The sequence below is a fragment of the Bombus flavifrons genome, chromosome 5 (genome assembly GCF_040668555.2).
Source record: "Bombus flavifrons isolate JBK064 chromosome 5, iyBomFlav1_principal, whole genome shotgun sequence".
In the NCBI taxonomy this organism is placed as follows: Eukaryota; Metazoa; Arthropoda; class Insecta; order Hymenoptera; family Apidae; genus Bombus; species Bombus flavifrons.
The window spans coordinates 17,217,889-17,230,641 of record NC_138446.1 but is presented as its reverse complement, the minus strand read 5'-3'; the positions used below and the strand labels follow the sequence as shown (position 1 = coordinate 17,230,641).

The 12,753-nt window shown below is 48.9% G+C and overlaps 1 protein-coding gene across 2 annotated transcripts in view; it reads left to right on the top strand.

Moving 5' to 3' along the window:
- The window catches only part of LOC138180026 (uncharacterized), an 87,382-nt gene that overhangs the window by 2,593 nt on the left and 72,036 nt on the right, over positions 1–12,753 (top strand). The window contains exon 1 of one of the 2 annotated variants that reach the window (XM_069113437.1): positions 11,328–11,485. The exons of the other annotated variant lie outside the window; for it this stretch is intronic. Within the exon in view, the coding sequence (XP_068969538.1) occupies positions 11,343–11,485 (143 nt within the window). The 5' untranslated portion in view covers positions 11,328–11,342. Of the gene's footprint in view, positions 1–11,327; positions 11,486–12,753 lie in introns of those variants that run through there. 2 annotated transcript variants of the gene reach the window in all.

The window sequence follows — 12,753 nt, the reverse complement described above, 5'->3', positions numbered from 1 at the left end:
TAACAGTACGCGGATCATCGTCCGCGGTAAAAGCTCGTTCGTTTAACGAGGGCCGTAACGAGTCGCGTTTGTTTGGACCATTGGAAAGTCACGGTGTATTAACGTTGAAACAGACATAAATCGAATTATCCTCGAACCGTTTGTTATGGCTCATTTTCTTCGAAATCTCTGTTAATAATCCTATCCGTTCCTCGCGCGAGCATACGTCGTAGCGTGCAGGAGGTTGAACAGGGCAGGAAAAATCTCATGTTGAAACGTGTCGTCAAGGGGGTTGTTGAGTCGTACAACGATGAAAGTGCGTCGTTTTAAATTGTCGCTTTCTTCGTCGTCGAATTCAGCGTCTATCGCACTTTACGAATAAAACACCTCATTTCCTAAGAATGTCCGTAGGTGGTAGCGGTTGGCATTGAGATTTGCATCATCCTATAACATCCCGGCACACTTTTTCCTGCTTCTTTGTCGTCGGATCGTAAACAATTTTACAATGGCGCAACGGCAAATTTCTTGGGAGGAGGTTCGGCTCGGCCACGACGAGCAATAACGCGTCGCATTTCGAGCGAATTTGCATGCGGTGTTTTCGAATTGATAAAAAAGAGCTGTATTCTGACAAATGATCAATGCGATCATTTCGAAAGAACGTGCCGTTCGTTCGATGCCAGGTCGAGCGCGATGCAGACTCCCTTTAATCACGAGATTAACTCTGCGATCTGTTCGCGAGCCGTGTGCATCGGTTCACAGATAAATTGACGAGTATCTCGGCCACAATCGCGATGCAATTACATCGGTAGCCGTTTGTTAGGACGAACCACCACTACGTGTTTGGCGAACGTCGTAAAACTCCGGGAATTGTTATTGTCGTATTCGTGCCTCGTTTGTACATATTTGTATGTCATTCACCTTTAAAACGACGTAAAAGAAAAAGCGCGGTGGAATGGGTTGGGGAACGTAATTTCGGTGATCGATTCACACCTTTGATCGGGAAAGTGACGTTCGTTTATCGGCTTAGAGGGGCAGATAAGATAGAACACGATCGCACGAACGACTATGTAAATGTTACTCGGCGTATTGTACGAAGGCTTTGCATCGAAAATGTCAGGTGCTCGCCGACTGACGACTCCTCGGTTCGAGTCGTTGATCGTGGTTGTGTCGTTGTCGCGACTGCCGTCTCTCGAACACCTGCACGGACAAATTGAAATGCTAATTTGGAAGCTGCCACCTTCGGAGGCTGCCGGGGCTTCCCGCTGTTTCGGACTAGCTTGATTTTCGACGTTCGCCCCCTCCATCGAATTTTCCCCATTCTTCTCGCGGTCGTCGCGTATCTGGTGGACGGTCACCGACTTCTCGTTAGTCGGCATTTTTATTTTTTCAGTCTGCCGTAGTGCTCGGTGTCACGATCCATCCGTGACTCTGCGGCGACCTTTCTCCGGCGAGAAGATCGAATTCCTCGGACATTGGTCGGCCGTACGTTCGTTTAGGAACAATAACAGTATCATGGCTGGGCCTTCGCATACGAAAGAGGCCGGTTATCGCGACCGATCCGAAAGTGGGGCTCTCCCCGAAAAAGGGAATAGAAAGCGGGAAAAATATCGAATGAGAATACCGACCGGCTTGGTCGTTGGGTCGGTGAACTACAAAAAGAAGTTTCGACGTTTCAAACATAAATCTTTCTCGATGGCGCTTTAATTTTTCATTGTTACGCCGGCAAATTACCCGCTAGAGGTAGCGTCCGCGTGCTTCGAATAAATTAACGAACATTCGGCAGCAATTCGTTTCGTTCCGAGTTCATATTCGCTGGCGAGTAAGACGGTCAAAATAAACGTGTCCGCCGCTTATGAACGCGCCAGCTGCAGTAATTATGGAATCTGTTGCGACGTCTGGGAAAATACGCTTTCCTTCTTTTCGTTTCGCGAAAACGAAGCATCGATAGTCCTCCTCTTATCTTCAGCTTCTCTCTCCTCCTCTTGTTCCTCACCCTTCTCTCTATTCTCTCGTCGAACGAAGCTCTAATTAAAGCATTTCAATTAAGGAGATCAACCGGCCATTGTACCTCTCCAGCGACTCGACTCGACTCGACTCGATTCGATTCGATGAATTTTCCCTCGACGTCTCTTCAGGCTTGGGAAAGTCGTCCTTGATGCGATTAATTGCAGAAAGCGGATTTCTCTCTTCGTCCTTTTCTCCCCTTTGCCTCTTTCTCTTTCTCTTCCGGAGCAGCACGTCAGGAGAAACACAGCCCGGAGTTTCTTCTTTCTTCGTTAACTCTTAATTGATCGAATTTCGTTGCAAGATTTTTCCACGTAGAACAGCCGTTCCTGTCTAATTTCGTTGCACGCGTCTCGCCGGCGTTTCGCGTCCTTTCCACAGAAGCTTCCTCTCGCTGATCGAAAGCGACATTGAGGTCTAGTTGGAACACGGTAATACGATTGTTCCGTTTGAAGAAAGGTTTCCTCTCTTTCGTAATAGGAACGCGGCTCGGAATCCGCTCTCCCGAGCGACTTTTACGCGATGTTGTTAAGGTTTTATCTCGTAATAGCGAGAGAGAGAGAGAGAGAGAGAGAGAGAGAGAGAGAGAGAGAGAGAGAGAGGAAATGCGTGGATGAATGTATAATAGAAAAATATATTTAAGCGAGTTTAAGTATAAGTACACTGTGTATGCTAGTCCAGATCCGCGCGCTGGCAGCGTTACTTCACGAAAGAGTTTCAAAGCCACGGGTCTACGAGTAGTTATACAATTGCGCAAAAAACTGGCCTGTCTGTATCCCGTTGTATGATTTGTGCGAGGCACGTTTCTACAAAGCTACGAGGCTGAGAGGCCCTTCGAATTAATTTAGCGTCAAACAATAATCCTCAGTGGCTTCGAGGACTAAGAAAACTAAAGTTTAGAAAAGACGCGGAGGTTTCCTCGAAGTGGGACCAACTTCGACAGATGTACGAAGCAACGCGACTGATAACGACTTGGTTTTGCTTTTCGAGTTGGAGGAATTCGCATGGTAACGACGATTTTTCCTCGATAGGGGGAAATATCCGTCAACAGGGGAACCCGGAACTATCATCCCGATGAAGAATAGCCAACACCGTTGTTTAGCCCGTTAATCTCGAGTCATTCTAACGACGTGCAAGCGGTTTCAACGAAATCTCATTAATCTAACTATTTCCACGTGGTACGATGGGATAGAGTTAAGGGCCATAACCGCGTAAGTTATTGCGCGTTACTTTGAACGTTGCGCCGTGCATCATATTTTACTGCTGGCCCGTTACCGGCTCTCCGCCGATATATTTAAAAGAAAATTCGCTAAACAGTTTGCAAGGAAATTACACGCACGCGAGACACGTGGAGTAGAGGGGAAGGGTGGGGCGGCGGTGACGAGAGTTTCAGAGGAGCTTGTGCTCCGTTTTTAAGGCGTTACGGAATAGTTTCTGGGAAGCGATTGCGCACCGAGCAAACTCGCCGCCTTTTCAACAACCGGTCGTCGAATGGCGAGAGTTTGTTCTTCTAGCGACGCGTAACGATCGCCGTCGTTTATTCCGTTCGGCTTAAACCGCCTTAAATTCGCCATGACTGCAATACCGTTTCATTCGCGTTACTCTTTCGTTCTGTTCGTAATTACTACGCCATTGTGCGTGTTTAGCGTAAACCAGCGGAATGACTGGCGTTGATCTCGATCTGTTCCAATGATCCACTCCGACATAGAAGACTCGTTCCACCGTTATCCTTGTTCTTTGTCAGCTTATAGGACTCGTCGAGCCGAGTTCGTCGATGCCGCCTTTTGGCCACAGACGCAGAATACACGATATCGAGTTGCGTCGTAAGTCTTGTCATCTTCTATCGAAACTTTGATACGAAATTGTAGAAAATTTGTTCGGTTCGGTGGCCAATTTATTTGGATAATTTAGGACGCACCAACGACTTAAGTTTATTTGCTTACATTCTTCTTACCACTGCGCCGAGTGGTGGAGCATCATCAAGCTGTTTAAGACTGCAGCGAATGTCCTTAAACTTGAAACGCGCGAGGTAAAAATGAGAATGGCGTTGCAGATTCGCGAGTTTCCCGACGATTAAAAAAACGATATCGATGTTTGATAACATTGTTCGGCGAGTTGTTGCTCGTGAGCACGATCCTTATTGCAGGGGTTCGGTTCGCGGATGATTTCGTGCGTGAGTCACGAGTGATTCACCTCGCCGGTAGAACCTGTTGTTGGCAGAGAAATCACGTACCGCGAGATTGTTCGTGCAAAGTCGGCTTCGAAACAATCGTATCTTGGATGCATTCGCAATCGCCTCTGGGTGTCGACCGGTCGTCCAAAAGGGTTCCAACTTCTCGTTCGCCGACTACGTGGTAAACTTTGACTCGGCAAATTTACATATTTACGATCACGCGTCAGAAACGAACAACGGGGAATAACGTTTCTTTCGACGATCTCGCGATCGATTTATCGCGGCAAGTGTCGAACGCGAGGATAAAGCTGAACGAACTTGTGGATAACGGGGTTAAACGGCGGGTCAAGAATTGTTTCTCTTTGACGTCGTCGGCATTGATGAACAAGGAACAATACGACGGAGATTGGACGCTTGGTCGAGCGGAAAACCCGAGTGGAAAATGCTCGGACGACGAATAAAAGGACGACGACAACCGGCCGTTGATTGGAGGGTTGCTCGCGTCGCTTCGACGACTACAGCCGAGCTGTGAAAATTCCACCAAGGAAAGCCCCTGATCGAGCGTAATTTCCGAACGGAGCCGTAACTGGGCCAGCCGTATCGCTTTGATACACCTTATTCACAATGGCAACTGCCGCGTAACTTTTACGTAACGACTCATCGCCCGAGGCTTCGGCCGCTTCTGTCGTCGGTCGAAGAATCGTTCCATTGTTCGCCCCCGTCTTTCCAGTAATCCCTGCTTCCACGTCTGCCTCGTACGTACGTGTTGATCCAGCTGCTCCGTAAATCTCGCGATAATTACACCGCGGATAAGCAACTTTCGCGTCTGTTTGCCTCGATCAGAGGGATGGTATCGACATCGACGAAAGAATCCGGTCCTCGGATTCGATTACGATCGAGTCGACATCGTATCGCATTGTTCGCCGCGATAACAAAGGTCGCATAGTTTCGTCATTTGATAGATCGACTGGATACCGTGCTAATGGGATACGTCCGATCAGGGAACGTGGCAGAGGAACGGTTCGTTGAGGAATTCGTTATCGGTGTTCGTTGCAGAGGCTGGTCCGTCGAATTATAATCGACGTGGATGCTTTCCTCCTCGTTCAGCACGCGTCAGGTTCGTCCGTGCGTTCTTTCGAAACGTCAACGTTTCTGTCGTATTAGCAAGTGGAAAGAAAAGAAGCGGAGAGCGCGAACGATGTTGCCGAGACACGTGATTCTGCGTATAAAAGTCGAATACCACGCGACGAACGTTGATTTTCAGAAAGTCGGCTAATAAGATTACACGGTTACCGGTTGTGGAAGGTATCCGCCGGACAGAAAAAGCCACGCCGTGAAATTGCGTCGTCGTGAAATAACCGTTTCGACGCGAAAGCGCCTCCACGACTTCCTGTTTTTCCTTTTTCGTCCCCCGTGTGGCTCCGGTGATCCGTGACGAGACGCGATTTCAGTCGGGATCCGCCGATATCCTCGCTGAAATTCTCCAACGCTACGTTCCTGGCTGTTTCGCCGCGAATTGATCGAACGTTTCAACGGATTCGAGAAACGTCGCGTACGAACAAGTACGTGCGTCCGTGCGGTCACGTTTCGTCGGACAGTCCAGCCTTGACACACTCGCACGTTGACGTAACAAAAGTTGCGCTCCTACGAATTATTCCCATTTTCCACGAGTAATATGCCTATTTCGCTTCCTACCGATTTTCCAGAGCTATTCTCCGCCGGAGGTAACTTCCGAATGACGTATTTTCAATCGCGAACCGTTAGTTGGCTAGTAAAATGTACGGCAACTATTTGCTACACCAACTCGGCGTCTACATCAGACAGAACGTTATATATCGTTTTCGTTTTATACGTGCCCCAGAGCGTAGCAACGTTTCATCTTTGGTATCCGTTATCGGGCCTATTTTTCTCCGCGGTCGAAACGCTCGACAAACGTTGAAATATTCGTCCAAGAGCGAACGTTTCAAAGGTGCAGGAGTTTCTTTCTGCGCAATTTCCACGATATTCGACCGAGCGAATAACCGTGTGGGTAGGATCGCGGCGCGACGCACGTGGAAACCGTGAAATTTCGCGATGACGTCAATCAGTGTCAATTGATTTTCAGCCGGTCCGAAGATACCGGCTGGTATCATCGAGCGACTATCCTCGTTTCGTCTCGCTAGTAATTAACGCGAAACCTGGTACGAACGTCGAGCTACGAGCGTCGAAATGAAAAGGGAGCCACGGAAACGGCATTAAAATTACGACTTTTATAGCGCTGTTGGAAATCACACTTTGCCAACTAGAAACACAGTTTGCCGAGATCGACGTACGTGTAACGTTAATCCACGTCAGAGACCAGGCTCGCTTTAAAATCGGAGATAAAGATGTGGATGATGAGCCATCGATATTCCAACGGTCCTTCCGCCGAATATTCGAGGAGAAGGCGTGCGTGGCAGCGATCGCGGACGCCTAACAAACTCAAGGATAGTGGGGATATCGAGGGGTGACAAAAGACAAATAACCGAATCCGATCGGAAGTCGAGTTGTAAGAGTCAGTCTTGAAAAGTCACGCTTAGAGCTCGGAAGTAAAAATTGTGAACTGTGTTGGAAAAAAAAATAAAGTTTCTTCTTTTATTTTTTTCTGTCTTTTTTGTGTTATTTTGCGTGACATACGCTGTGACCGGCGTATTTGCGACTTCGCCGGACACTGTAGGGCAGGCGGTCCTGGTGCGTACCGGAAATTAGGTATATCCGCGTCGCACGATACTTTGGTAAGCTGCGTTCATCGCGCGACCTCGATATCCGTCCAGCTTTAGCTCGTTAACCGAAACGAACGAGGCGTATAACCGTTTGCGTGTTCCGTAGGTTTCGATGTGACTGGAATCGTTCGTGACAGAAAATTCTTATATCCGTTAAACGTTACATTCCCGTTTCTCTGCTGTGGTGTTCTAGTTAGTTAGTCGTATTTAGCGGTATATTCCATACGAAGTTTGGTGAAAGAGCGTTAGAAAGAAGGTAGCTTCGACGAGAACGTTAACACGTTCGGATTCATCGGCAATAGCTTCGAGTTACACGTTTCGCGAGTGTATTAGCAGGCCGGGTCGTATCGTATGGAGACAAAGCTCGCTTCGATCGAGGAGATGGTCGATGCTTTTCATAAATTTACATAACGTGTAGTCTGTTGCTTTGGCCCGTGAACCGTGCACCTCTTAGAGGCGCAAACGACGATTCGAATTTTAAATTCTCAAAGGTCGGCGGGATCGTAAAAATTCAAGCAGGTAGAAGAGAATCGAACGAGGAGAGCTCGTGAGTGGGCCGTTGGAAGTTTTCAGCTTGCCAGTAATTACCGATCGATCGCGGAACAGGCAACGGTTCTGCTTAGTTGGATCACTGGAGGCTTTGTCTCGGGCGAGTTCCGATGCCGGTCCAGGAGGCGATTAGGGAGCAGGTTCGAGTTTCGAGCAGTCGCGTTTCGGCGAGATCAATCGTGCGAGACTCGTCCTTCGGGACTTTCTTGTTGCTTTTCGTTCGTGCTGTTCCATTCGCTCTTCGTTCGACCTGCAGGCTCGCGTTCTATCGTACGTTTCAACATCCGCGTCAACATCCTCGTTGATTCTCTCTCTCTCTCTCTCTCTTTCTCTCTCTCTCTCTCTCTCTCTCTCTCTCGGACGTCGGTGAATCCTTTTTACAGCGACAGGCTTACGCTACGTGTAAAAGCATCTCGATACGTTTTTAACGTCAAAACGCGCGGTGCTTTGCCATTTGAAGACATATCCGCCTGGATACGCTTTATTTTTGATGTTCGAGTTCGACGAACCGAATGTCCGATCGTCAATTTGTGTCCGTTACCCACCTTCATACGCATTATATATAGACCAGCGTCGTTACGCCGAAGCAAAAGCGATGCCTTTAGGCGTCGAGATACTCCGATTAATCGAACGTTTAGTCCGATAAACGATTCGTCGATCTAACAGCGATATTCGTTAAGCGTAATAAGTCTGAAGTATTAATCACGGCCGATGCGGCGCCGCTCGTTTAACGTCGAAAGCGTAGTAATAGGTTTTCCATCGGACCAAGCGAACCGTGAAAACCGCCAGTCGTGATAATCATTTTTACTCGACGTATAATACGCGATGCTTCTTTTTAAGAAAACTGTAGCCTCTTGGGAGAGCGGACTCTGGTGGCCGATTTTACGAACGGCTTTGTCCTTCCTCGTTTCTATTAGTCGTTTTCACATCGTTAGGACTTCGTTTAGGGAGCATCAACCACCGTGTCCGGCTATATTTAACGATCGGTTCCGAAACCGTTCTCGCGCATATCCGTTTAACGACCCGCAAAATTGCGGAACGTCGCTCGTTAAAGCCTGAAAACCGAGGCTCGATACGGTTCGGTTTTATTTGCCTTCGAATTTGACATTTACGTGTCTGCGCGACCCGTAAAAATGCACCGGTTCCGCCTTCGTGACCGGTTACACTTTCACGCGCGGAAACTCGTCGGAAAATGCCATCTCGATCGATCTCGAAAAATTGTCAAATCGGAGGACTAATATTTTCGCTCGAACGGTAGTTGTCGTTGGATTTTAACCGCTACCGGAGGTGTAGATGCAACCATAGCAGAGAGAGTTATCCGGTGGAAGAGCCACGGTCGTCGTCGAGTACGCAACGTGTAAATTAACGCGATTGTAAATAAGAACGCGTTGCGTTGGTGCGAGGTGGTTTTCGCGTTTCAATTTCGTTCTAACGTTTCTCGGCTAACGTAGCGACCGTAGACGGAAAGAAGGAAAAACGGAGGAGAATAAATCGGTATACCGCAAATACTCCAGTGTCTTATACCGTGGATGCATTAGGCCGTAGCATAAGTGCGGCATAAACGCACGTGCGATGCACTCGTGGCTGATTGGTTTACCACCTGCGGCTACTTCGCTCTTTACGCCTCGAACGGCCTTTAAAGTTTCCCTCTGGCCACCCTTGGTTGCCCTCGTCCTCCGGCTCTCTTTGTCTCTCTCCACGGTTGATCAGCTCGGTTTATTTCTTTGGTTCGGACGCTCTCTCGGAAGTCGATCGACCGTCGGTGATATCTCGATATCGAATCGATTCATTTCAGGGTCGAGTGCTCTTCGTACATTGATTTTGCCGAGTTCGGTGGCGCCTGTGCTCGCTCCTTTCCGCGGATTCATCGCCAGAGCAAACGCGAAACGCTCGTCTCGTTCGTGGGAACTTAGTCGATCGTGGCTCGTAAGTAACGCCTATTTTTTCCTTCCTTGGCAAAACAAGCCAATTATCGAGCGGTTTCTCGATCGCGCCGTTCGATTCGAGAAAGCGTAACCGCTGTCGAATTTACGACGTATCCGGTTCGTTTCAAAAGCTCTCTCGGGCACCGTGAAAATTTTACCACGAGTCATGGGAAAACGCGGCAGGATTCGATTACCGCGGATGGAAGCCGTATCAACGCGGAAAACGATACAACGGCATTTCCTGCACGCATCGATGCGTGTGAAAAACATGCTGCTGTATGACGTTGCGTGGCCAGCCATCGTGGAACGCAGCGCGTCGCGTTTCAGCCACTTTATCGATTACGCTATTATCTACTCCTGTGAATTTTCGCGAACGTCCGCGGGCGGACAGCCTTCCGAGCCTGTCTTCGCGAGCTTTTCCTCTTTTTACCCACGCATCCAGGCCAATCGATCTCCCCGCTTCGTTTAATTCCACTCCGACCGCGATTCGCTGCCCCTTCTTTCGATCCCAAGTATATTATGCTTTTCGGAGATTACGTTTTTTCAATCGCAGCGTATACGAGTTTCTCGATGGAAAATTCGTTCTCGCGAAAATGCTCTTCGATCCTCGGTAACTGGGATTTATTCAAAGTTATTCGCGACACGTTCGCGCTTATTTCCTTGGAATCGTAGCGAAGACTACAAAGGCGCGGAAGGCAGAGAAAGGGGACTTGGTATCGATCGATGCCACTCGAAAGCGAAGCTGGTTGGCGCAGTTTTCAGGTTTCACTTGGCTAACAGGCGTCCTACGGGCTATTCCGTGGACGACGCATCGCAAATACGGCAACGGTCACTGAAAGAGGAATAAAACTCGCAGAGAGTTGTTCAGATCGCTTTACAATAAATGCGGAAAAAGTATTCGACTGAAAACGATGGCGAAGCGAAAGAGGGCAGGACGAGGAAGGCTCTTTTATTCCGCTCGCGTTTCAACGGCCACGTCTCCGATCTCTTTCTCGCATTCAAGTTTAACGTTCTTATCGGGAAAATTTGTTTTCCAATATCGACTTACGTTCTTCCTGTTCGCTGTCCGTCCGACAGGTAACGATAGCTTGGACGTCAAAGGACAACGTAGCTTCCGTGCAAGCGAACGCGACAGTCGGAATGAAAATTCGCTTATACTCGATGAAAGAGATACAGCGAGTTTGTCAAATGAAACGTACGTGTTTTACATGCAGGCAGCCGCAATGGCCGCGTTTATTTTTAATTCGATTTCTATCGTTGTCAGCGCTGGCGAACACGCTCCGCATCGCGGGTCCAATCAAGAAAGATAAGGATCGAGAATCGTGTGTTTCGAAGCGAGAGTAACGGACCGTCATCGTGCCTACCTCGAATTGCTTCGTGTCACGAAATCGGACTATCAAAAAGACACGTTTTTTCTTTAATATGTGGTAGAAAGCGTAGAACGAAGCTTCCAATTCCTAAATCCTGTACGTTCCTCGAAACGTCTCGAATTGCTCGTTCGCATCCTCGAAACGCGTACGCTTTGACTCGTGGTCGATCTAACGACTTCACCGAGAATCCGTACGTCTCGTTGTGTTCCGTCGCGTGCGGCGAAATCGTGCGACTTGGCTTCGGGTAACGGTGTCCGCGATCGAGTCGCTGCGCCGTATCGGCCGCGTGTACGTCGCGTTGACGCGAATTCGTACGTAAGGGAAAACTAGCGGCAGAAGGCGATATATTTTTTTCTCCGTCCGAGCAAATAGTAGAACCGATCCACCTTCGATTTCCAATTCCACGTACGAGTATTTATCTTTGGAGAGGAATGCAGTGTCAGAACGCACAGCGAGATGTTATCGAGGCAACGCTGCACGGTCTTCTCCCCCCGCGTTTTCATACTTGGCGCGATAAGAACTTCTTTCGGATGACTCGGCGAAGATGCGAGAGAGCTTCTTCTCGTGGTTGCTGGTTTTCGCGTTTCCCTGGCGTGACCGCATGATCGACGTCCCTCTCGGGTCGACCGGCTCGCAGACGTCGGATGGGAAAAGAAGCCAAGACCCCCCGAAGACAAGAGGATACCCTGTTGAACGTTGCTGTGTGCAGCAATCTTCGAAGGACGCGGAGTTTCGCAAACCGAGGTATCATTTACAATTTAAATACGTTGATTCTGCCACGTGTGCGCCTCGGCGAACGTCTTCGTACTTCTTCGTGCTTCTTCTTCCTTCTCATTTGCTCGGCTCCTCTCGGAGCGCGACTCGCGGATTCGCGGCCGATTTATGTTTATTCGTCACACGGCTACAACGCCGTGAAATCACGATCTAACCCTCCGATTTATGGCCGTATTCAAACGAGGGTGAGTTTTATAACGCGCAATCGCACACGTGCGACGCGGTCCAGTTACTTGGACTCTCGCGCGATCGCTGCAGTTCGCGGTCTCGCGCTGCTTTTTACATCCGTCTGGTTTCCACGCGCGATGCTTCAGCTCGAATCGAGGCTATGTTCGCGACGCGCGTTCTATAGAAATACGTGCGTAGATGGTTTCGGGCGTTCTTCGCCTCGGTTTTCGTCCACCGCGTCGTGATTCTCCTTTGGCAACGAAATAACGGCGTATGGTTGTACGCGATGGTAGTTAGGAAGCGAAGAGAAGCGCTCTCTCGGGATGTATTTTCCTCTCGATACGGCTCGCTGTAGGACGTTGGCTGGTCGTGCGGCGTACACGATCCTCTTGAAAACAACAGGAACAACAGGAGATCCCGTTGTTGCTGGCGGGTGGAGTCGAAGGTCGATTTTAATGGGCAGCCGCGGCGGTAGTGCACGTAAGAGTGATATACTGCCAAGAGGAATTGCTTTTAATTGCTGTTGGGTGTCCGTGACCGTAGTGGAGGCCACTTCTTCGCTTTTTCTTCTTTTTATTCTACGACTTCTCATTGTCTCTCGTTCGTGCTCTTTTCTTCGTCTCGAGAGTCTGCTCGCGATCGTCGAACGTTGCCAACCAAGGGAATATTATTTCGCGTACGGTCGCAGTTTCCAACAAACTCGGCGAGAGTCAGGAAAACGACCAAATTTTCATGGAATAATTTTCACGTCGATCGATATCGAAGCTTTTGATCGTCGAACGAAGGAAAGCCTGGCAATATCTCTCTATGCGACACTTATTGCGACCTAGTCTCTCTCCCTCTCTCTTTCTCTTTTACAATGTCCATTGTGGCTACCCGTACCTCCTTTTATGAAATCCATTTGCAGCGGGGCCCGCATTTATATGGAAATCGAATGCACATATCGTTCGAGCGGCCACTTACGTTCGAACGCTATCCCCCCGGATACAGTTTGACCAGTCATCAAAGTCAAAGGGGGAATAATCTGATTCACGCGGAGCTACCGGCATCGGTTCCGCCCGTTGTTTAAT